This window comes from Mustela erminea, chromosome 4 (genome assembly GCF_009829155.1).
Source record: "Mustela erminea isolate mMusErm1 chromosome 4, mMusErm1.Pri, whole genome shotgun sequence".
Lineage (NCBI taxonomy): Eukaryota > Metazoa > Chordata > Mammalia > Carnivora > Mustelidae > Mustela > Mustela erminea.
In genome coordinates, this window is record NC_045617.1 from 86,496,105 (window position 1) to 86,517,920 (window position 21,816).

The following is a 21,816-nucleotide window of genomic DNA, read 5'->3' on the forward strand; positions in this document are numbered from 1 at the left end:
CTATCTATCATCAATTTATTTATTTATTTTAAAGATTTTATTTATTTGTCAAGAGAGATGGAGAGAGAGCACAAGCAGCAGGAGCAGCAGGCAGAGGGAGAAGCAGGCTCCCTGAGCAAGGAGTCCAATGGGAAACTTGATCCTAGGACCCTGGGATCATGACCTGAGCTGAAGGCAGATGCTTAACCAACTGAGCCACCCAGGTATCCTGTCATCTATTTATTTTTTTATGCATATCTCTTACATTTCTCTCTCCTCCTTCATGTTTATCAGAGCCAAACCATTTCTGAGTTATGGCTAAGCAGGCTTCAAGCTTTTTCAGTGTAGATGTGACTTGCTAAAAGTAATTTTAAGCAAGATATAGCCTAGAGGTCCTGGTTAGACTGGAGGCTAGAAAACTAATTTAAAAGCCTATTAGAATAAAGACCAAACTCACAGCAAAAGCCTGTCTTTCAAGTCCCTCAAAAGTAGTTGCTCAAAAAAAGGCCTGTTGGCCTTTCTGATTTTACTTCACATGACTCCTCACCACATGGCCTCTCTGACCACATCTTCATGGTTTTTTTTTTTTTAATTTAAAATCAATTAGTTAGCATATAATGTATTATTAGTTTCAGAGGTAGAGTTCAGTGATTTATCTGTTGCGTGTAACACCCAGTGCTCATTACATCGCATATTCTCCTTAATGCCCATCACCCAGTTGCCCTGTCCCTCTACCCACCTCCTCTCCAGCAACCCTCAGTTTGTTTCCTAGAGTTGATTTTCTTATGGTTTGTCTCCCTCTCTGATTTCATCTTTTTTTATTTTTCCCTCCACTCCCCTATGATCCTCTTTTGTTTCTTAAATTCCACATAAGAATGAAATCACATAATTGTCTTTCTCTGACTGACTTATTTCGCTCAGCATAATACCCTCTAGTTCTACCTTCATGTTTTTAATGTTGTTGTTTCTAACCTTCCTATGAGGGACTTCTTACCTTTCCTCAAACTTAATTTCAATAGCTTCCTTAAGACTGATTTCTTCCATGGAGTCAGATTTTTCCTCTCTCTTCTTATATTATTTAATTAACACAAATATTTAGAGTACCAATAATAATCCCCTTTTCTAACTCCCTCTAATGAATATAGCTGGCATAACAGAGATGCTATGTAAAGACTCTCGTCAACATTAAAAGGAAGAATACATATAAAGGTGATGTAAAGAGTGTAACTTATTTTCTTTAGTATTTTCTCTTATTTCCTTTGCCAATTAAAGCAAACAACTAATTGTTGGTCTCTGTAGTAAAGGATTAATATATGTTTTTAAGTTGTTTTAGAATATTTAATAAGAAAATGAAAGTACATTTTATTTATTTATTTATTTATTTAGAAAGTACATTTTCTTGGTTACCAGCTTCTGATATATGAAGATGTCTGGACAAAAGGATATGAAGTATTACCATTAATACCTAAGTTAGACAGCTATTCAAACAAACAGCGAATAATGTTACACAAACGTTGGCAGAGTAACTGACTCAGTTAGTAGGTAAGCTCTTAAGACTATTTATATTTCAGTCATGATGTAATCAGTGCCAATCTGACCAAATGATTGTCAATGTCAGTCTTAATAACAGTAGAGAAGCAATGAGGAAAACAAAGTTTTTATTTTCTCTCTTTCAGATTCTCTTATTGCTGCCTGAGCCCTAATTTGAATCCCCTCTTCAGAGCCCACAATTAGATGAGTAAAGGGTTTGATCTGACAAGAGTAAAGCAATACTGGCATATGCCACCAGTCCTCTCAGCACCCACTCTGAGAACATTCAGCGTACTCTCTTGTACCGCCTCCAAAGGAGATTTTCCCAAGAAATGGGTTTCAAGCAATTTTAGTTCCCATCAATACTGTTTGTCATAACTGAAAAAATATCCATTATATTACAAAAAGATTCTGTTATCCAGTATTTGTTAATTATGATTGAGACCAGAAACATACAAAGTTTCAAAGGAAACAATTGAAGAGAACATCTGAAAGTGATTTCCCCCCCTTCTTTGTTGTTCTGCTACTCACGGCAAATCTTCCAAACTGGAGGCTTCGTGTCTTGGATCCAATAGATCATAACCACATTCATTGTAGATTTCCAAATAGGAAATGTGCGTTGTATGTATTGTGCTGCTGTCCTGATTGGAAAAGGGGAAGACACTGTTTAATGACTATAAATAGCGACTCAGCTGGGAGGAGGATGAACACATTTATCACTCCAGTTCCTCACAGCTTTCTCTCCTTTACTCTCTTCACTTTGTATGGTTTCCATTTTCAGTTCGTGACACTTTCAAGTTGCCAGTTACCATATGCATGAAGCATTTTTTTTAAATGGCCAACACCCATGATTACAAGCAACTTTAGTATGTTGTTTTTTTATTGGTTCCACGTTATACATGAAGAGTCAATATATACTTAAAATGAGCCAACTTGGTTGCAGAACTGTATAACACATCATTTTTTACTTTCCAGACCCCCCAAAAAAGGTTACTATGAAAAAATAAACTTACATCCTGTGAATAGCCTATTCATAAAAGAAAACAGAATCATGACTTCAGTTTAAAAACCTCAGTAGCATAAGAGTTTCCATCTTTAATCATAATTACTTTTTTAAAAAAATTTTCCAATATTCAAAATTTCTGATGAGACAAAGAGATAACAGACAATAGAAGAGAATGGAAAATGAATCCCAGGGGACAGAAATACTTTAGATCAATCAGGTAACAGTGAGAGTGGACATTCACAGTTCAATGCCTATATCTTACTGTTGGGTTAATTTTTCTGGCTACGTGGCAGGTCAGGGATACTGAGCTATTGGTTTGAGGATATTTTCTGTGGGTCATTGCTGGGGAAGTGCAATGACACAGGCATCAGTGTCATTAGATAAAAACTTCTGTCTCAGTTCTGCCAGCAGACAAAAAGTACCTGTTCTCTCTGAGATGGAATAAAATGGAATTTTTTCAGGTCTCAAGAAAATTCCTGGCTCAGTTTTCAAGACCAAGTATCACTTTCTAGCACTTTTTCTTGCTTTCCCCCAAATAAAAATTCTTCCATTTTGGCAAATAGAGCCCTACTTCTCATAAGAGGACAAGATATTTGTGTCTTATGGCAAGAAGGTCAGCAGATTGCTAGAGAATTTGCTCAGGATGACTTTCCCATTGATTCTCACCCATATCCAAGGCAATCCATTTGACAGATACTATTCAAAGGGAGAGAGGACCAAGTCACAGAAATGGGGGAAGAGCAGGGGCCTACAAATCCAGAGCTGGAATCCTAGGCCTACTTGCTATGAGTCCCTGTGATGTCAGGCTTCAGTTTCTATAACCATTAGTGAGGCAACTGAATAACGAATCCCCATGTGTTCTTCGGATTAAAATTAGTATGATTCTTTGGTCCTAACATGGCTCAAACTACCCAAAGAAAAACACCAAGATTTCATAAAAACAAAACAACAACTGAAAAATTAAGACAAGTCTTAAGCAGCACATGACTATGAAATACTCAAGCTACTGCTGAAATTCCATGTTCTGGTGGTTTGGGAAGGTGACAGAATGGACTGAGTCTACACTAAGCAAATTTCTCCCAAGAAAATGCTGGAAATCTTCCTGATGTGGGCGACTCTGGCTGCTTATCCTAACACATGGCCTGTCGATCAGATTAGTGTAGTAAAGGCACATTTCAACATCATTCTGTGGGTTATACTTGGCTTAGCACAGGTATCAGAGACCATAAATACTAGGCAGATTCTGCATGGCCTTTAGTCTAATAGTTTTCCCCAAAATGTCCCATGAAGGAATTTGTGGAAAAAGTGTTCCATGATCAATATATATGCTGTCCCTCTCTAGAAGATTCTCAGAGCATGTTAAAGGCCACGGGGATCATTTACCAACTTCCTGAGATCCTGTTCAAAAGCAATATATTTCTAAAACCTATCTGACCATATCTAAAATATCCCATCTATAATAGTTTGAGATTTTAGCAGACAGTTCAGCGCTCATCTTAGCATCAGAAAAAGCTGGGTCTGAACACCAAATCTGGCATTTATAACTGAGTGATCGTGCATTATTTGCAGCTGTTTAATTGTGGAATTGGGGAGAATAACCCTCATCTTGCATAACTGTTGTGACAGGGAAATGGGGTTCTGAACTTAAAATCCCACCAAGAACATGTGGCCCTGTAATAATCCCCAATAAATCTTTGCTACTGCTATTATTATTGCTATTGTTATTGTTTCTATTATTTCTAAAGGGCTCCAAATGGAGAATTCAGCACATGACTATAAAAGAGAAGGCAAAGAAAGGAAAAACAACAGCCAACTTGTCTGTTCATCTGCAGTGAAGAAATTCTCTTTCTTCCAGAAAGTAGAAGAAATCATCGTAAGTCAGGAAAATGGCAGGTCCACTCCCCTGAGATGATGGGGATAATGCCTTTGGCTCCTCCAGCTTCTGCATTTTCTGGACTTTTATTGGAATATACACTTAAAAGTCACTGAGCAATGTGGCAAGCTACCTTTCCTTATTACTACTTTTTTAGTGTTTGGGATTGCCAGACTATAATGTAACACACATGTTTCCTGCAGACAGCCTTTTCTCCTGCCCCAAAACAAGTCTGAACCTCACAATACTCAAAAATAATGAGCAGTGATTTCTAAAATAAATGGAATCAATTGTCTTCTGTTAAAATCACTGTAAATGTGCTCCCATCACACTCACAGCATTTTAGGAGCCAGTATACAATTGCTCTTAGTTTATCTTGAAATAAATACTTTGCATAAGTCAAATATTTCCTTTAAGAATTCTAGAGAGCTCCATGTGGCCCTCTGAAGCAATTGACTGGGGGCATCTGAGTACCTGTCTGCATTTTTCAGCTACACAATGTGGACAAACTTAATGATGAAACTCAAGTTGCCTCTGACTAATTTTGCAGCAGTTTGGTTTGATTATAATGAATGTGTTGTGCCCCATCAGGGAAATCCATCCTTTTACAAAGAGCTGTCCTGGATATAAATTTGTCCAAGGAGCTCTCTCTAGTCCAGGAACTGATTTAGAATCATTCAAAATGAAATGAGGTTTACAATAATGTCAGTGACCAAACAGATATATAACAATGGACCCAAGAGATGGTAGGTACTTGGGAGACATTTTGACTTTTACAGGATTTGGTATCCATAGAGAAAATTTTAGAAGGGACAAATGTTTCTGTTAGGTAAGGATTTGTTTATTCTGTTTAACTTAATCAGGGAAATTGGTTTCATTTGTTCTAGTTTCAAAGGATTCTTTGAAATTAATCAGGATTGTTTGGCCACAAGTGTGTGTGTGTGTGTGTGTGTGTGTGTGTGTGAATATACATATTAACAGCAATTGTAAATGAGCTCATCTGTTGAGCATATACTATGTGCGAGGAACTGGACAATATCTTTAGATACAGTATGTTCAGCCCTCACAGCGAGTTCACAACCCTGAGACCTTAAGTCTCAACTGCCACCAGGCTACATGCTATAAGTGGTACACTTTCTCAGAACCAGATTGGCCTACACCAACTTCAATGATCTTTCCAAGACAACATTGGACCACAGCAGCAAAAACTATTAGAAATTATATTCCCAGGCTGTGAAATCTGGGAACAAAACAAAACAGCTAATGTCAGAAATAAATGAGTAAATGAAAAGACAGGATCTGAATCCAACTTATACACTGTACTCAACCCTTTCTCTTCTACGTTTTCTGGCATGCAGAGTTGGCATGTTTGAGCAAGTGAGAGATGAGTTGAACTAATGGGTAATTGCTACTTTATGGATGGAAATTAGAATTATGCAGATCTCAGCAATTTCTTCTCATCTTTGCAACTCAAAAGGCAAAAAGCATACAGTCAAGAAATTTTGGAAAAACTGTTACACTGACCTAGTTAGAATATTTGTTATACAGAATTCATAAAAACCAAGTAAGTGTAGGAATTATTAGTAGGGCCAATGGAGATCTTCTAGTACGATGCACTCCCCAGTTTCACAGAGGGGGAAAATTAAAACCTACTGAAGTTATGGGACTCACTATTGTTTAAATACAACCAACAAAATGAAGCCAGTCTGAGACAGAGAGGCAGTGTATGTAGTGGTAAAAAGCACAGAGTATGGCATCACACAGACCTGGGATGGACCTCTAAGTCAGTTATGAAGACTCAGAGAAAGATATTTAGACTCATTTTTCCCAACTATGAAATTGGGATAAGGATACCTACTTTGCTAGTTGTATTATCTGTTATATTAATATATAATAATGTGTATATGTTATATTAAAAGTATTATATGTAATAAAGCAATAGGCACTTAGAGACACACAATAAATGATGCATATAATGCAGAGAACATCTCTTCATAACAGTATTAATTGCAATAGGAGTTTTACTCTGGTAAAAGTCTTTTGGGCTTCTATTACAATTGTGAAAAAGGTACAATCACATCATCTTATTCAGTGTTTTAGTAGCCGAAATAAAGATGTCTTAGCAAAAGGACATCCAGTTTCTTAATGAGAAATATAAGATGTTAGTTGGTAAAATGTGTTATCTGTTCTTTTAACCTCCATGGATGTATCAGAAGGAACTCCCTTTGAACCTTTGCTGAAACAGCATCCCTTTAATGAAAAGCACCTTAATTTCTACTTCTTCAGCAAAATCCCAAACTTCCCTTAAATATAAAGGCCAGAGTTATTACACAATAATACTTCCTCATTTATATATAATAAAATGTCACAATAAATTTTTTACCCACCATAAATTTCTGCTGAATATATCAAATAGAAAATGAACTTAAAGTTCCATACCTTTTGTAATTGCTCAAAAATGTATGACAATGTCCTTGGGATAATGCCTCGGTCACTATAGCGTTCTGCCCCACCCGTGATGGTGAATGTCTTCCCACTGCCTGTTTGCCCATAGGCAAAGATGGTACCATTGTAACCTGCCAAGACACTACATAAAGAAATGGCACACTTTAATATCAAAATGACTAACTGCACAAGTATTAAGTGGCTTGTATTCTAATAGCAGCCTTATTCAATACTAGTGAAAAGACATTTATAAAGTATCTCTATATGTGAGTATCTACCTAAAATAATTCAGATTTTTTTAAATCCAGGAAAATCAGCACAACCAATCCTTTTCTCTGTATAACTCAAATGGAGTCTGTTCATCTTAAGTATTTTTTAACCTAATTTTTCTTTAGAAAACTTTTATATTTACATAAAAGTTATAAAGATAGTGCAGAACTAACACATGCCCTACACCTAGTTTCCCCTACTGTTGATAACATTATTATTGTGCACCTGTTACAACTAAAGAACCAATACTGATATATATACATTTTATAAAAATGTCCTTGGTTTTTATATATTGTCTTTTAATTTTTTTCCAGCTTTACTGAGATATAACTGACACATAAATGTAAGTTTAAGGTACACAAATGTGATGATATCATACATAAATATACTGCAAAATGAGTCCCACAGTAAGATTAGTTAATACATCCATCACTTCACATAATTATCATTTCTGTGATAATATTTAAGATCGATACTCTTAACAACTTTCAAATATATAATATATAGTCACTATGCTGTACATTCGATCCATAGAATTTATTCATCTAATAACTGGAAGTTTTTACTCTCTGAACAACATCCCCACATTTCCCCCACTCACCATCCCCTGACAACCCCCATTCTTTTCTTGATATTTATGAGTTCAGTTTTTTAGATCCTACATGTAAATGAGAATATACAGAATTTGTCTTTCTCTGTCTTATTTCACTTAGCATAATGCTTTCAAGGTCCAACTACATTATTGCAAAATGGCAGAATTTTCTTTTTTTTAATGGCTGATTAATATCCCATTGTGTGTGTGTGCACGCACACATGCATGCACGTGTGTGTGTGTGTGTGTGTGTGTGTGTGTACACCACATCTTCTTTGTTCATTCATCCATCTATAGGCATTTAGGTTTTTCCATGCCTTGGCTATTGGGAAAAATGCAATGAACATGGGGAGGCAAATGCCCCTCTAAGATTTCATTTCCTGTGAAATACAGGCAGAAGTGGCATTGTTGGATCATTATTGGCAGACCTAGTTCTAATTTTTAAAGGAAACTCCATACTGTTTTCCATAGTAGCTGCACCAGATTGCATCTCCACCAATAGTGCACAAGGATTCCCTTTTCTCTACATCCTTGACAGCATTTGCTGTCCTTGACAGTGTGATAATAGCCATCCTAACAGGTATGAGGACATGTCTTATGTTTTTGGTTTGCATTTCCCAGATGATTAGAAATACTGAACACCTTTTATGCATCTGTTAGCCATCTGTACTTTTTCTTTGGAGAAATTTCTATTCAAGTCCTCTGCCCATTTCTTAACTGGATTTATGCTTAACATGTAATCTATCCAAGAGAATGTTTCATGTGTGCTTGAATAGAATCTGTATTCTGCTGCTGCTGGGTGAAATGTTCCATATATATATGTCTGGTAGGTTCATTTGGCTTAAGGTATAGTTCCTATCCAGTGTTTCCTTCTTGATTTTTTTCTTTCTTTCCTTCTTTCCTTCTCCCTCACTCCCTCCCTTCCTCTCTTCCTTCCTTCCTTCCTCTCTTTCTTTCTTTCTTTCAAGATTTATCTATTTATTCTTTGAGAGAGAAAGAAAGAAAGAAGGGAGAGTGGGGGGCAGAGGGAGAAGGAGAGAGAGGATCTCAGGAAGATTCCTTGCAGAGCACAGAGCTCAATGTAGAAGTTGATCCCATGACCCTGAAATCATGACCTGAGCCAAAATCAAGAGTCGGATGCTTAACAAAGTAGGCCACCCAGGCACCTCTCCTTACTGGTTTTCTATCTGGATGATCTATCCATCATTGAAAGTGGGGTGTCATCAGAGACCAGTAGAACAGAGTAGAGAGCCCAGATATGGACCCTCAACTCTATGGTCAAATAATATTTGACAAAGCAGGAAAAAATAGACAGTGGAAAAAAGACAGTCTCTTCAATATATGGTGCTGGGAAAATTGGACAGCTATATGTAGAAGAATGAAACTCGACAATTCTCTTACACCATACACAAAGATAAACTCAAAATAAAAGACCTCAATGTGAGACAGGAATCCATCAGAATCCTAGAGGAGAATATAGGCAGTAATCTCTTTGATATCAGCCACAGAAACTTCTTTCAAGATATGTCGCCAAAGGCAAAGGAAACAAAAGCAAAAATAAACTTTTGGGACTTCATCGAGATCAAAAGCTTCTGCTCAGCAAAGAAACAGTCAACAAAACAAAGAGGCAACCCACAGAATGGGAGAAGATATTTGCAAATGACAGTACAGACAAAAGGTTGATATCCAGGATCTATAAAGAACTCCTCAAACTCAGTCCACACAAAACAGATAATCATATCAAAAAATGGGCAGAAGATATGAACAGACACTTCTCCAGTGAAGACATACAAATGGCTATCAGACACATGAAAAAATGTTCATCATCACTAGCCATCAGGGAGATTCAAACTAAAACCACATTGAGATACCACTTTACACCAGTTAGAATGGCCAAAATTAGCAAGACAGGAAACAACGTGTGTTGGAGAGGATGTGGAGAAAGGGGAACCCTCTTACACTGTTGGTGGAAATGCAAGTTGGTGCAGCCACTCTGGAGAACAGTGTGGAGATTCCTCAAGGAATTAAAAATAGAACTTCCCTATGACCCTGCCATTGCACTACTGGGTATTTACCCCAAAGATACAGATGTCATGAAAAGAAGGGCCATCTGTACCCCAATGTTTATAGCAGCAATGGCCACAGTCGCCAAACTGTGGAAAGAACCAAGATGCCCTTCAATGGATGAATGGATAAGGAAGATGTGGTCCATATACACTATGGAGTATTATGCCTCCATCAGAAAGGACGAATACCCAACTTTTGTAGTAACACGGATGGGACTGGAAGAGATTATGCTGAGTGATATAAGTCAAGCAGAGAGAGTCAATTATCATATGGTTCCACTTATTTGTGGAGCATAACAAATAGCATGGAGGACATGGGGAGATAGAGAGGAGAAGGGAGTTGGGGGAAATTGGAGGGGAGGTGAACCATGAGAGACTATGGACTCTGAAAAACAACCTGAGGGATTTGAAGGGGCGAAGGGTGGGAGGTTGGGGGAGCCAGGTGGTGGGTATTATGGAGGGCACGTATTGCATGGAGCAGTGGGTGTGGTTCAAAAAACAATGAATACTGTTACGCTGAAAAGAAATAAAAAAAAAAAAAGAAAGTGGGGTGTCAGATTCCACTACTATTATTGTATTGTTGTCTATTTCTCCCTTCAGATCTGTTAGGCTTTGCTCAATATGTTTAAGCATTCTGATGTAGGAGGCATATATATTGTTATATCCTTATGATGAAATGACTGTTTTATCACTATAAAATGGCCTTATTTGTCTCATAGCCTTTTATAAAGAGTCTAATTATTCATCCAAGAGAGAGACAGGGAACACCAGTGGGGAGGGGGGAGAGCAAAGGGAGAGGGACAAGCAGACTCCATGCTGAAAGCAGAGCCTGACAAGTGGTTCGATCTCAGGACCCCAAGATCACGACCTGAGCAGAAATCATGAGTTGGACACTTAACCGACTGAGCCACCCAGGCACCCCAGCCTCATCACAGTTTTGGCTTAAAGTCTATTTCATCTGACAGAAGTATACTACTTTTGCTTTCTTTTGGTTTCCATTTGCATGGAGTATCTTTTTCCATCCCTTCACCTTAGTATAAGTACGTCCTTAAAGCTGAAGTGAGTCTTTTATAGGTAGCATATAGTTGGGTCTTGTTTTTAGTTCATTAGTCACCCTATGCCTTTGGATTAGAGAATTTAATCCATCCATTTACATTAAAAGTAAATAAGGCTTACTAATACCAACTTATTCACTGTTTTCTAGTTTTGTATTTCCTTTGTTCCCTTCTTCCTCTTTTACTGTCTTTCTTTGTGAAGTGATTTTCCCTGTGGTATGCTTTGATTCCTTCTCCTTTATCTTATGTGTGTCTACTATTGATTTTTACCATTCATCCCATTTTTAATGTTTTTGATGTCACAATTAACTTCTTTTACAGTGTGTCTTCATTATCAAATTATTGTAGCTATAGTTGCTTTTAATACTTTTGTCCTTTAACCTTATACTAGATTAAGTAATTAACACATCACCATATTATTAGAGTATCATGAATTTGCTTATGCTTGCCTTTAGCAGCATGCTTTATATTTTCATATGTTTCCATGTTTCAGCATTTCTTATAAGGTAGGTCTAGTGGTGATGAACTCCTTCAACTTTTGGAAAATCTTTGCTTCTCCTTAATTTCTGAAAAACAACTATGTTGGGTAAAATACCCTTGGCAGTTTCTTTCTTTGAGAAATTTGAATGTATTGTCCCACTCTTTCAGGGCCTGTAAGGCTTCTGGTGAGAAATCTGCTGATAGCATTATGAGGGTTCCCTTACTGTGTGGGTATTTTTTTCTCTTGCAGCTTTTTAAATTATCTCGTTGTCTTTGATTTTAGATAGTTTTATTTTAATGGGTCTTGTAAAAGATCATTTTGGTTTGAAATTATAGGGTCACCTTTTAGCTGTATGAACATGAATGTTCAAATCTCTCCCTAGATTTGAGAATCCTAGGCCATTATTTCTTTAAATATACTTTCTCCCCCTTCCTCCCTCTCTTCTCCTGAGACTAATAATGTGAGATTGTTTCCTTTAATGGTATCCCATAATTCACAAAGATTTTCTTCACTCTTTCTCTTTTCTTTATGCTTCTCTGACTGGATGATATCAAATGACATGTTTTCCAGTTAACTAATTTATTCTGCTTGATTATGTCTGCTGTTGAAGCTTTCTATTGAATTTTCAATTTGACCACTGTGTTTTTTTAACTATAGGATTTGCTTGAGGTTTTTTTATGGTTTCTATTCCTTTGTTGAATTTCTCATTTTATTCTTGTATTATTTTCCTAATTTCATTTAGTTGTCTTTATTTTCTTTAATTCACTGAATTTAAGAGTGTTATCTGAATTCTTTGTCAGACAGTTATTTCCTAGATCTCCATTTCATTAGGGTCAGTCACTGGACCTTTGTTAGTTTCCTTTGGGGATCGCATGCCTGTGTGGTTGGACCTGGATACTGGGTACACAGTGACTGGCCAGTCGCTGGGAATCACTGGGATGGGCCCAGTATCTGGATCCACAGGGACCAGTCTAGTGCTGGGACAGGCCCGGAGCCTGGTTTCACAGAAGAGAGCCAAGAGGCTAGGGCCACAGGAATTAGAACCAGCCTAGAGTCTTGGGTCATGGGAGTGAGTTTATAAAATAGGGCCTTAGGGGCCAGGTTGGGTCTTCAGTGACCAATGTGGTGCTGTGCAGGCCAGGAGCCTAGATCTGTGGAGCCAGCCTTAAAGCTCAGGCTGCAGAGGCTAGCCTGGCATTAGGGAGGGCTTGACATGTGGGTCTGGTGGGAACCCACCAAGATACTGGAGTTACAGGAGCCACCCAGGGCCATGCTGGCTGAACAAACAGGGGTAGACTGGGATCCTGGATTTCCTAGGGTTTGCTGGGAGCCTGGTATGATGGGAGCTGCCTGGGGCCATGGGAGCCATCTGGCCCCAGGGTAAATCAGAAGCCTGGTTTATGGGAGCCTGCTGGTAGCCTGCCACTTCAGGATCTGCTTGGGGCTAAAGGAGCGGGCAAGTGGTAGGGTGGGCCAGGGGACTGGATTCTCAGTAGCTTGTCAAGAGTCTGGTGTCACGAAGTCAGCTGGGGCCATGGATGTCACCTAGGCCATGGGAGCTGCCTGAGGCCACTGGAGCCAGCTGATGCTGGGATGGGCCAGCACTGGTGTCTGCAGTTCAAGTCAGGTGCTCACTTCAGTCTCCTTCCACGGGGATGGTGTCTTTCTCAGTGCTAGGATGGCCAGGCTTCAGGGAGGGGTAATGGGGTAATGTCAATCTATCTTTTCTACCCTCTTCAACATGTCTTTTTTTTTTTCCTGTGCCCCATCCCAATGCTGTAATTCCTCAACTGGAATCCTTAGCTTTTGTGAAGGTATTTGCATGCATGGTAGTTATTCAAATTGATATTTCTGGAGGTACAAGTGTTAGAAATTCCTGTACTACCATTTTGCTGAAATCACTCTCTAAGTATTTTCTTCATCTTTAGTATACTTTAGTATATGTTGAAGGTAAAAGTTCTGAGGAAACCATACCTATAATTTGGCAAACTACAAACCTGACAACTGGCACTTCATGGGGCAAATACTCACAACATTAAGTTACCTCCTAGAATACCAGGTATAGAATGTAGAATGTTTACCACTACATACCTTGTAATGTAACCTCATATAATTTAACAATCAACACCAACTATAAATCCTTTAAGAATTCCCCTCCTCAGTTTTCGTGGAATGACTTTTGGTAAAACAGTAATCTAGATGTGCTCTTCAGTCATAAAGAGCAGCCTTTGATTTGATGGAAATTGTAAGAAACCTAGACTTCAAGTTATATTACAAAGCTATAGTAACCAAAGCAGTATGGTACTGGCACAAAAATAGATCCATAGATCAGTGGAACAGAATAGAAAACTCAAAAATAAACCCACACTTATATGGTCAATTAATCTACAATGTGGGGGCAAGAATATACAATGGGGGAAAAGACAGTCTCTTCAACAAATGGTGTTGAGAAGGTTGGATAGCAGCATCCAAAAGAATGAAATTAGACCACTTTCTTATTCCATACACAAAAACAAACTCAAAATGGATCAAGGACCTAAATGTGAGACCTGAAAACATAAAAATCCTAGAAAAAAACATGGGCAACAATTTCTCCAACATCGGCCATAGCAATATTTTTCTAGATATGTCTTCTGAGGCAATGGGAATAAAGGCAAAAATAAACTATTGGGACCACATCAAAATGAAAAACATCTGCACAGTGGCAGGAAACAATTAACAAAACTAAAAGAGAACCTATAGAATGAGAGAAGATATTTGAAAAATGACATACTCAATAAAGGTTTGGCATAAAAAATATCTAAAAGACTGAAACACCTCAACACCCAAAAAACAAGTAATCTAATTTAAAAATCGGCAGAAGACATTAATAGACATTTCTCCAAAGAAGACATACAGATGGCCAACAGACACATGAAAATATGCTCAACATCACTCATCATCAGGGAAATGGAAATCAAAATTACCATGAGATATCATGTCACACCTGTCAGAATGGCTAAAATCAACAATCCAAGAAACAACAGGTGTTGGTGAGGATGTGGAGAAAGGGGAACCCTCATGCACTGTTAATGGGAATGCAAACTGGTACAGCCACTGTGGAAAACAATAGGGAATTTCCTCAAAAATTCAAAAATAGAACTACCCTATTATCCAGCAATCACACCACTGGGTATTTACCAAAATACAAAAACACTAATTCAAAGGGACACATGCAGCCCTATGTTTAGTAAAGCATTATTTACAACAGTCAAATTATGGAAGCAGCCTAAGTCTCCAATAATAGACGAATGAATAAAGAAGATGTGGTATATGTATACAATGGAATATTATTCAGCTATAAAGAAGAATGACATCTTGCCACTTGCAACAGCATGAAAAAAGACAAACCAAGAAACAGACTCTTACCTATAGAGAATAACTGATGGTTACCAGAGGGCATGTAGGAGGGATGAAGAAAATAGGCGATGGGGATCAAAAAGCATACTTATGATGAAAAAATAAAATTTTTAAATTTTTAAAAAGAAAAAGAACACTAGATCTTCTCAGCCACCATCTCTCTTCTCTCTTTTCCTCTCCGCTTCACTTCTCCCCCTTCCCATTCCCTTCTCTCTCCCTCTCTCTTTTTCTCTCTCTGTCTTTCTCTTTGTCTTTACAAGTGGATCTTTCCTCTACACCGCACAGAACAGCAAACTATTATAGCATTATGATCTTTTTTCTTCAAAGTAACCCTTCATCTGTGAGATGTTTTCAACCAAACAATTATGAAGATGTCAGCTAATGGTGGCTTCACTGCAAATGGATGTTTGATAGATGGCTCCTGTGAGAATCACCCCTCACTATTCACACTGAGATTCCTGCTCTAGCACTTCTGAGATAATGCTCACAGTTCTATGTTTTGCTATGCTTTCATGCTTGTATGTTAAGTGATTTATCATCATCATGCCCCCTCAAAACACATAGGTTTTGCTTAGAGCTTCTGGTGAAGTAATCAGTTAAGTCTCAGGCACCTTATACAACTATGAAACTAAGAATAATATCTATAACAACAACTCAATGCATCATTTGCTATGTAGGTAGAAGGTGTTATTGGTGCTTATAAACTTAAAAGACAGCACATTAAGTAAACAAAAAATGGATGAGTACTGTGTGGTTCAACTTCCCATTTCTGAGAGGTTTAATAATTTTTCTCTGTGTCTTCACATGGAGTTGGAACTATAATGATTAGTTGGATGATTACAGAATCTTTCTTCTCAATGACATTTGTCACCAATGAAACATCTATGTTCCATTAGCAATTATCATTTGAATATGTGCTATCTCTTGACCATAAATGCTCTAGGTAAATGAAGTTGATAACTTAAAGAATCAAACTTTAAACATTTTAAAAATGTTTGATAGAAATTTTTCCAAAATATATTAGTCTGTCCTTGTCTTGAAAAGCAAAAAACTGTACAGATTATCATTTTTATTTTGACTTCGTGACAGCCTAAGAAAAGTGAGTATCGTGGTATGCTACATTGACATCTACTGATTATTAGGGTTTTTTTTTTTTTAAATATTTAAGTCTTTTTCACTACCAGTTGTCCTAGTATACTCTCTTCCTCTCCCCCCAACTGCTGTGGAAAACTAGATGGCAAATCTTCATAGAATTCTATTTAAAATACAAAGGATGTAGGTTCCACCAATATATAATCTATTGATATTTGTTACATTGCTACAATAAAAAATTAAATGAAAAAATGTGAATGGGCAACATTTATCTCCAATTCCTCTCTCCAGAGCATTTTCTACTTAATCTTGCACCTTCTTTCCATTGAACACTGGACAATTTCATATGCTTGTAGTCTCATCCATTCTAAGAGAAGTTACTATTAAAAACAAAGAGAAGAGGTGGAGTAAAGACTTCTGAAAATCCACTCCTCCACAAGAATAATGAGAACAGTGGCAAAATTGTCAAAATCACTTTTTTTTCAGAATCCTGGAAGTTATCCAAAAGCTCACAACAATACAAGGAGTGTTTACTCAAGTAAAATGGCTGAATCTCAGTAAGACCAGTGAGCTTTCTGACATTGTAACTTGACCATTCCCATGCCCTCTCCCCAACTCCATAATAGTCTTGAAAAATAACAGACTTGCAACCACATAACTGTGAAAAACATAAGTACAGCAACCACTGGATGGGTAGTACAGGTTTGGAAATCTCCAAAAGGTCCACAGAATTGTACTTCTCTGACCCATCTCGCAGCTCCCTGGAATAACCCTACACATAGTACTTGTCTTTGTATGACCTTAGTTTACTGAGTAAAAAAAAAGTCATATTCCCATGGTGTTTGCTGAAAACAAATCAGCAGAAAGTGTTCAACATGACAGTTGCCCTAGGTTGCAATAACAGTGAGGCAAACAAGAGGGTGATCAAAACTTTAAAGTAGGGCGCCTGGGTGGCTCAGTGCATTAAAGCCTCTGCCTTTGGCTCAGGTCATGATCCCAGGGTCCTGGGATCGAGTCCCACATCGGGCTCCCTGCTCAGCGGGGAACCTGCTTCCTCCTCTCTCTCTCTGCCTGCCTCTCTGCCTACTTGTGATCTCTGTCTGTCCAATAAATAAATAAAAATCTTAAAAAAAAACCAACTTTAAAGTAAAAATCTGTGGAATACCATGCTATATAAGGGGCTTTGAAAAGTAACGACATATTTTTGGGACTCTACAAGACCATACACATGTATGGGGCTGTGTGCATGCCCAGAAGAGACCAGAGAAGGCCCTATATCTTACCTCTGGCTGACCTTGAGGCCCTGAACAAGCGTGAAGTGAGAGCTAAGACAAAATTATAAACTTCCAAAATTATAAACTTCCAGTACTGAATGGGTACCCCAACACATGCAGAAAGTACCTTACCAAAGACTCAGAGTGATAGATTCAAGGCATTTTTAAAAATCTCTGTCCAGGCACTAACTGACCACTAAATTTACTGAACAGAGATTTCAGGGGTTGCATACAACAAAAAACACAAGTTTTATGAAATTAGGCTATAAAATTTACTAAACAAACAAGCAGCCGCAGCAACAATAACAACAACAAAACTTGGGGAGGGTTGGAATCTGATTTCCAGAGCTGTCATATCCTATTACTTAAAATGCCCAGTTTTCACCAAAAAAATATATGAGAATCACTAACATCAAAGTATTTCCTATGCACAGGAAATAAAATGTTTCATAGGAACAGCCCTTGAGGAAGCCCAGATTTTGACTTCTAGAGGAAGAGTTCAAGTTAGGTATTATAAATAAGCTCGAAGAACAAAAGTAAAGTATGTTTAAAGAATTAAAGGGAAGTATGAAAATGATGTTACACAGACAGGAGAATATGAATAAAAAGATAAAAAAAAGAATAAAAGAAATTTTGGAGTGGAAAAGTATGATAACTGAAATAAAAAATTCACTAAAACAGTAAATTTGAGTTGGTATAAGAAAGTAAATTTCAAGATAGGACAATTGAGATTATTCAGTCTACACAATAGAAATTATAAAGACTGAAGAAAAATGAACAGAGAAATCAGATCAATATTTGTGTAAAGTCCCAGATGGTGAGGGGAGAGAATGTTTAAAAAAAAAAAATAATGGTCAAAAAGTAGCCCAATTTGATGAAAAACATTAATCTACATATCCGAGAAGCTCATTAAACTCAAAGATATCCAAACTTCAGCACATCATAATCAAATCGTCTAAAGTCAAAGAAAATCCTGAAAATTGCAAAAGAGAGGTGACTAGTCACAAACAAGTATTCCTTTTTAAGATTAACAGCAGATTTCTCAGGGCGGTGGGGGGAGGAGTCAAGATGGCAGAGAAGTAGCAGGCTGAGACTACTTCAGCTAGCAGGAGATCAGCTAGCTTATCTAAAGATTGCAAATACCCACAAATCCAACAGGAGATCAAAGAGAAGAAGAACAGCAATTCTAGAAACAGAAAATCAACCACTTTCTGAAAGGTAGGACTGGCAGAGAAGTGAATCCAGAGCGACGGGAAGATAGACTGTGGGGGGAGGGGCCGGCTCCCAGCCAGTGGCGGAGTGACGGAGCACTAAATCAGGACTTTTAAAAGTCTGTTCCGCTGAGGGACATCGCTCCAGAGGCTAAACAGGGGTGAAGCCCACTCGGGGTCAGCGTAGCCCCAGGTCCCGCAGGGTCACAGAAGGATTAGGGGTGTCTGAGTGTCACAGAGCTTGCAGGTATTAGAACAGGGAAGCTGGCTACAGAGACTGAGTCAAGGAGTGAGTCTCAGCTTGGGGTTACCTTGAACCTGTCGCAGGCTGGGTGAGCTCGGAGTGCGGCTGGAGGCCAGGGAGAAGGGAGTGATTGGGCACTATTCTCTGAGGGCGAACTGAGGAGTGGGGACCCGAGCTCTTGGCTCCTCCAGGCTGGAGCCTAAGAGGCCATTTTCATTCCCGTCCTCCGGAACTCTACAGAAAGCATTCAGGGAACAAAAGGTCCCAAAAGCAAACCCGAGCGGATTACTCAGCCCGGCCCCTGGTAAGGGCGGTGAAATTCTGCCTGGGGCAGAGACACTTGAGAATCACTACAACAGGCCCCTCCTCCAGAAGATCAACAAGAAATCCAGCCAGGACCAAGTTCACCTACCAAGGAGTGCAGATTCAATACCAAGAAGAGCAGCGGAATTCCAGAGGAGGAGAAAGCAAAGCACAGAACTCATGGCTTTCTCCCCATGATTCTTTAGTCTTGCAGTTAATTTAATTTTTTTTCTCTCTTCTTCTGTTAAATTTTCTTTTAACTTTTACCCTTTTCTTTTTTAATGCTTTTTAACTAGTTTATCTAATATATATGTATACATTTTTCATTTTTATATCTTTTCTTTATTCGTTTTCTTTTTTTTAATAGTTTCTTTTTTTTCTGAACCTTTTTTTAAGATTTTTTTTTTATTTATTTGAGAGAGGGAGTGAGAGATCACAAGCAGGCAGAGCAGCAGGTGGGGAGTGGGCAGACTTCCTGCTGAGCAGAGAGCCCAATGCGGGGCTCGATCCCAGGACCATGGGATCATGACCTGAGCCGAAGGCAGAGGCTTGACCCACTGAGCCACCGAGGCACCACTCTGAACCTCTTTTTATCCCCTTTCTCCCCCCCACGATTTGGGGTCTCATCTGATTTGGTTAAAGCATATTTTCCTGGGGTCTTCGCAACCCTTTTAGTATTTTATTAGCTCCTTCATATACTCTTATCTGGACAAAATGACAAGGTGGAAAAATTAATCACAAAAAAAAAAAAAAAAAGAACAAGAGGCAGTACCGAAGGCTAGGGACCTAATCAATACAGACATTGGTAATATGTCAGATCTAGAGTTCAGAATACGATTCTCAAGGTTCTAGCCGGGCTCAAAAAAGGCATGGAAGATATTAGAGAAAACCTCTTGGGAGATATAAAAGCCCTTTCTGGAGAAATAAAAGAACTAAAATCTGACCAAGTTGAAATGAAAAAAGCTATTAATGAGGTGCAATAAAAAATGGAGGCTCTCACTGCTAGGATAAATAAGGCAGAAGAAAGAATTAGTGATATAGAAGACCAAATGACAGAGAATAAAGAAGCTGAGCAAAAGAGGGACAAACAGCTACTGGACCACGAGGGGAGAATTTGAGAGATAAGTGACACCATAAGACGAAACAACATTAGAATAATTGGGATTCCAGAAGAAGAAGAAAGAGAGAGGGGAGCAGAAGGTATATGGAGAGAATTATTGGAGAGAATTTCCCTAATATGGCAAAGGGAATAAGCATCAAAATCCAGGAGGTGCAGAGAACCCCCCTCAAAATCAACAAGAATAGGTCCACACTCCATCACCTAGTAGTAAAATTTACAAGTCTTAGTGACAGAGAGAAAATCCTGAAAGCAGCCTGGGAAAAGAAGTCTGTAATATACAATGGTAAAAATATTAGATTGGCAGCCAACTTATCCACAGAGACCTGGCAGGCCAGAAAGAGCTGGCATTTTATATTCAGAGCACTAAATAAGAAAAAACATGCAACCAAGAATACTATATCCAGCTAGGCAATCATTGAAAATAGAAGGAGAGATAAAAAGCGTCCAGGACAAACAAAAACTAAAAAAATTTGTAAACAACAAACCAGTCCTATAGGAAATATTGAAAGGGGTCCTCTAAGCAAAGAGAGAGCCTAAAAGTAGTAGACCAGAAAGGAACAGAGACAATATACAGCAACAGTCACCTTACAGGCAATACAATGGCGCTAAACCATATCTTTCAATAGTTACCCTGAAATTAAATGGGCTAAATACCCCATTAAAAGACACAGAGTATAAGAATGGATTAAAAAACAAAACCCATCAATATGCTGTCTGCAAGAAACTCATTTTAGACCCGAAGACATCTCCAGATTTAAAGTGAGGGGGTGGAAAACAATTTACCATGCTAATGGACATCAGAAGAAAGCAGGGGTGGCAATCCTTATATCAGATCAATTAGATTTTAAGCCAAAGACTATAATAAGACATGAGGAAGGATACTACATCATACTCAAAGGATCTAACAAGAAGATCTAACAATTTTAAATATCTGTGCCCCTAATGTGGGGGCAGCCAACTATATAAACCAATTAATAACAAAATCAAAGAAACACATCAACGATAATACAATAATAGTAGGGGACTTTAACACTCCCCTCACTGAAATGGACAGATCATCCAAGCAAAAGATCAACAAGGAAATAAAGGCCTTAAACGACACATTGGACCAGATGGACATCACAGATATATTCAGAACATTTCATCCCAAAGCTACAGAATACACATTCTTCTCTAGTGCACATGGAACATTCTCCAGAATAGATCACATCCTGGGTCCTAAATCAGGTCTCAACCAGTATCAAAAGATTGGGATTATTCCCTGCATATTTTCAGACCACAGTGCTCTGAAGCTAGAACTCAATCACAAGAGGAAATTTGGAAAGAACCCAAATACATGGAGACGAAACAGCATTCTTCTAAAGAATGAATGGGTCAACCAGGAAATTAAAGAAAAATTGAAAAAAATTCATGGAAACAAATGATAATGAAAACACGACGGTTCAAAATCTGTGGACCACAGCAAAGGCAGTCGTGAGAGGAAAATATATAGCAGTGCAAGCCTTTCTCAAGAAACAAGAAAGGTCTCTGGTACACAACCTAACCCTACACCTAAATGAGCTGGAGAAAGAACAAGAAAGAAACCCTAAACCCAGCCGGAGAAGAGAAATCATAAAGATCAGAGCAGAAATCAATGAAATAGACACCAAAAAAACAACAGAACAAATCAACGAAACTAGGAGCTGGTTCTTTGAAAGAATTAATAAGATTGATAAACCCCTGGCCAGACTTATCAAAAAGAAAAGAGAAAGGACCCAAATAAATAAAACCATGAATGAAAGAGGAGAGATAACAACTAACACCAAAGAAATACAAACAATTATAAGAACATACTATGAGCAACTCTATGCAAACAAATTTGACATCTGGAAGAAAT

The 21,816-nt window shown here is 38.2% G+C and overlaps 1 protein-coding gene across 5 annotated transcripts in view; it reads right to left on the bottom strand.

Annotated features, from left to right (window-relative positions):
* KIF6 (kinesin family member 6) overlaps positions 1-21,816 on the bottom strand; it is a 505,895-nt gene that overhangs the window by 325,242 nt on the left and 158,837 nt on the right. For 3 of the 5 annotated variants that reach the window (XM_032339835.1, XM_032339836.1, XM_032339834.1), the window contains 2 exons: positions 6,828-6,975; positions 2,041-2,150 (listed from right to left, as the gene is read on the bottom strand). In XM_032339835.1, coding sequence (XP_032195726.1) covers positions 2,041-2,150; positions 6,828-6,975 — 258 coding nt within the window. Of the gene's footprint in view, positions 1-2,040; positions 2,151-6,827; positions 6,976-21,816 lie in introns of those variants that run through there. The other 2 variants (XM_032339837.1, XM_032339838.1) reach the window with 2 other exon arrangements.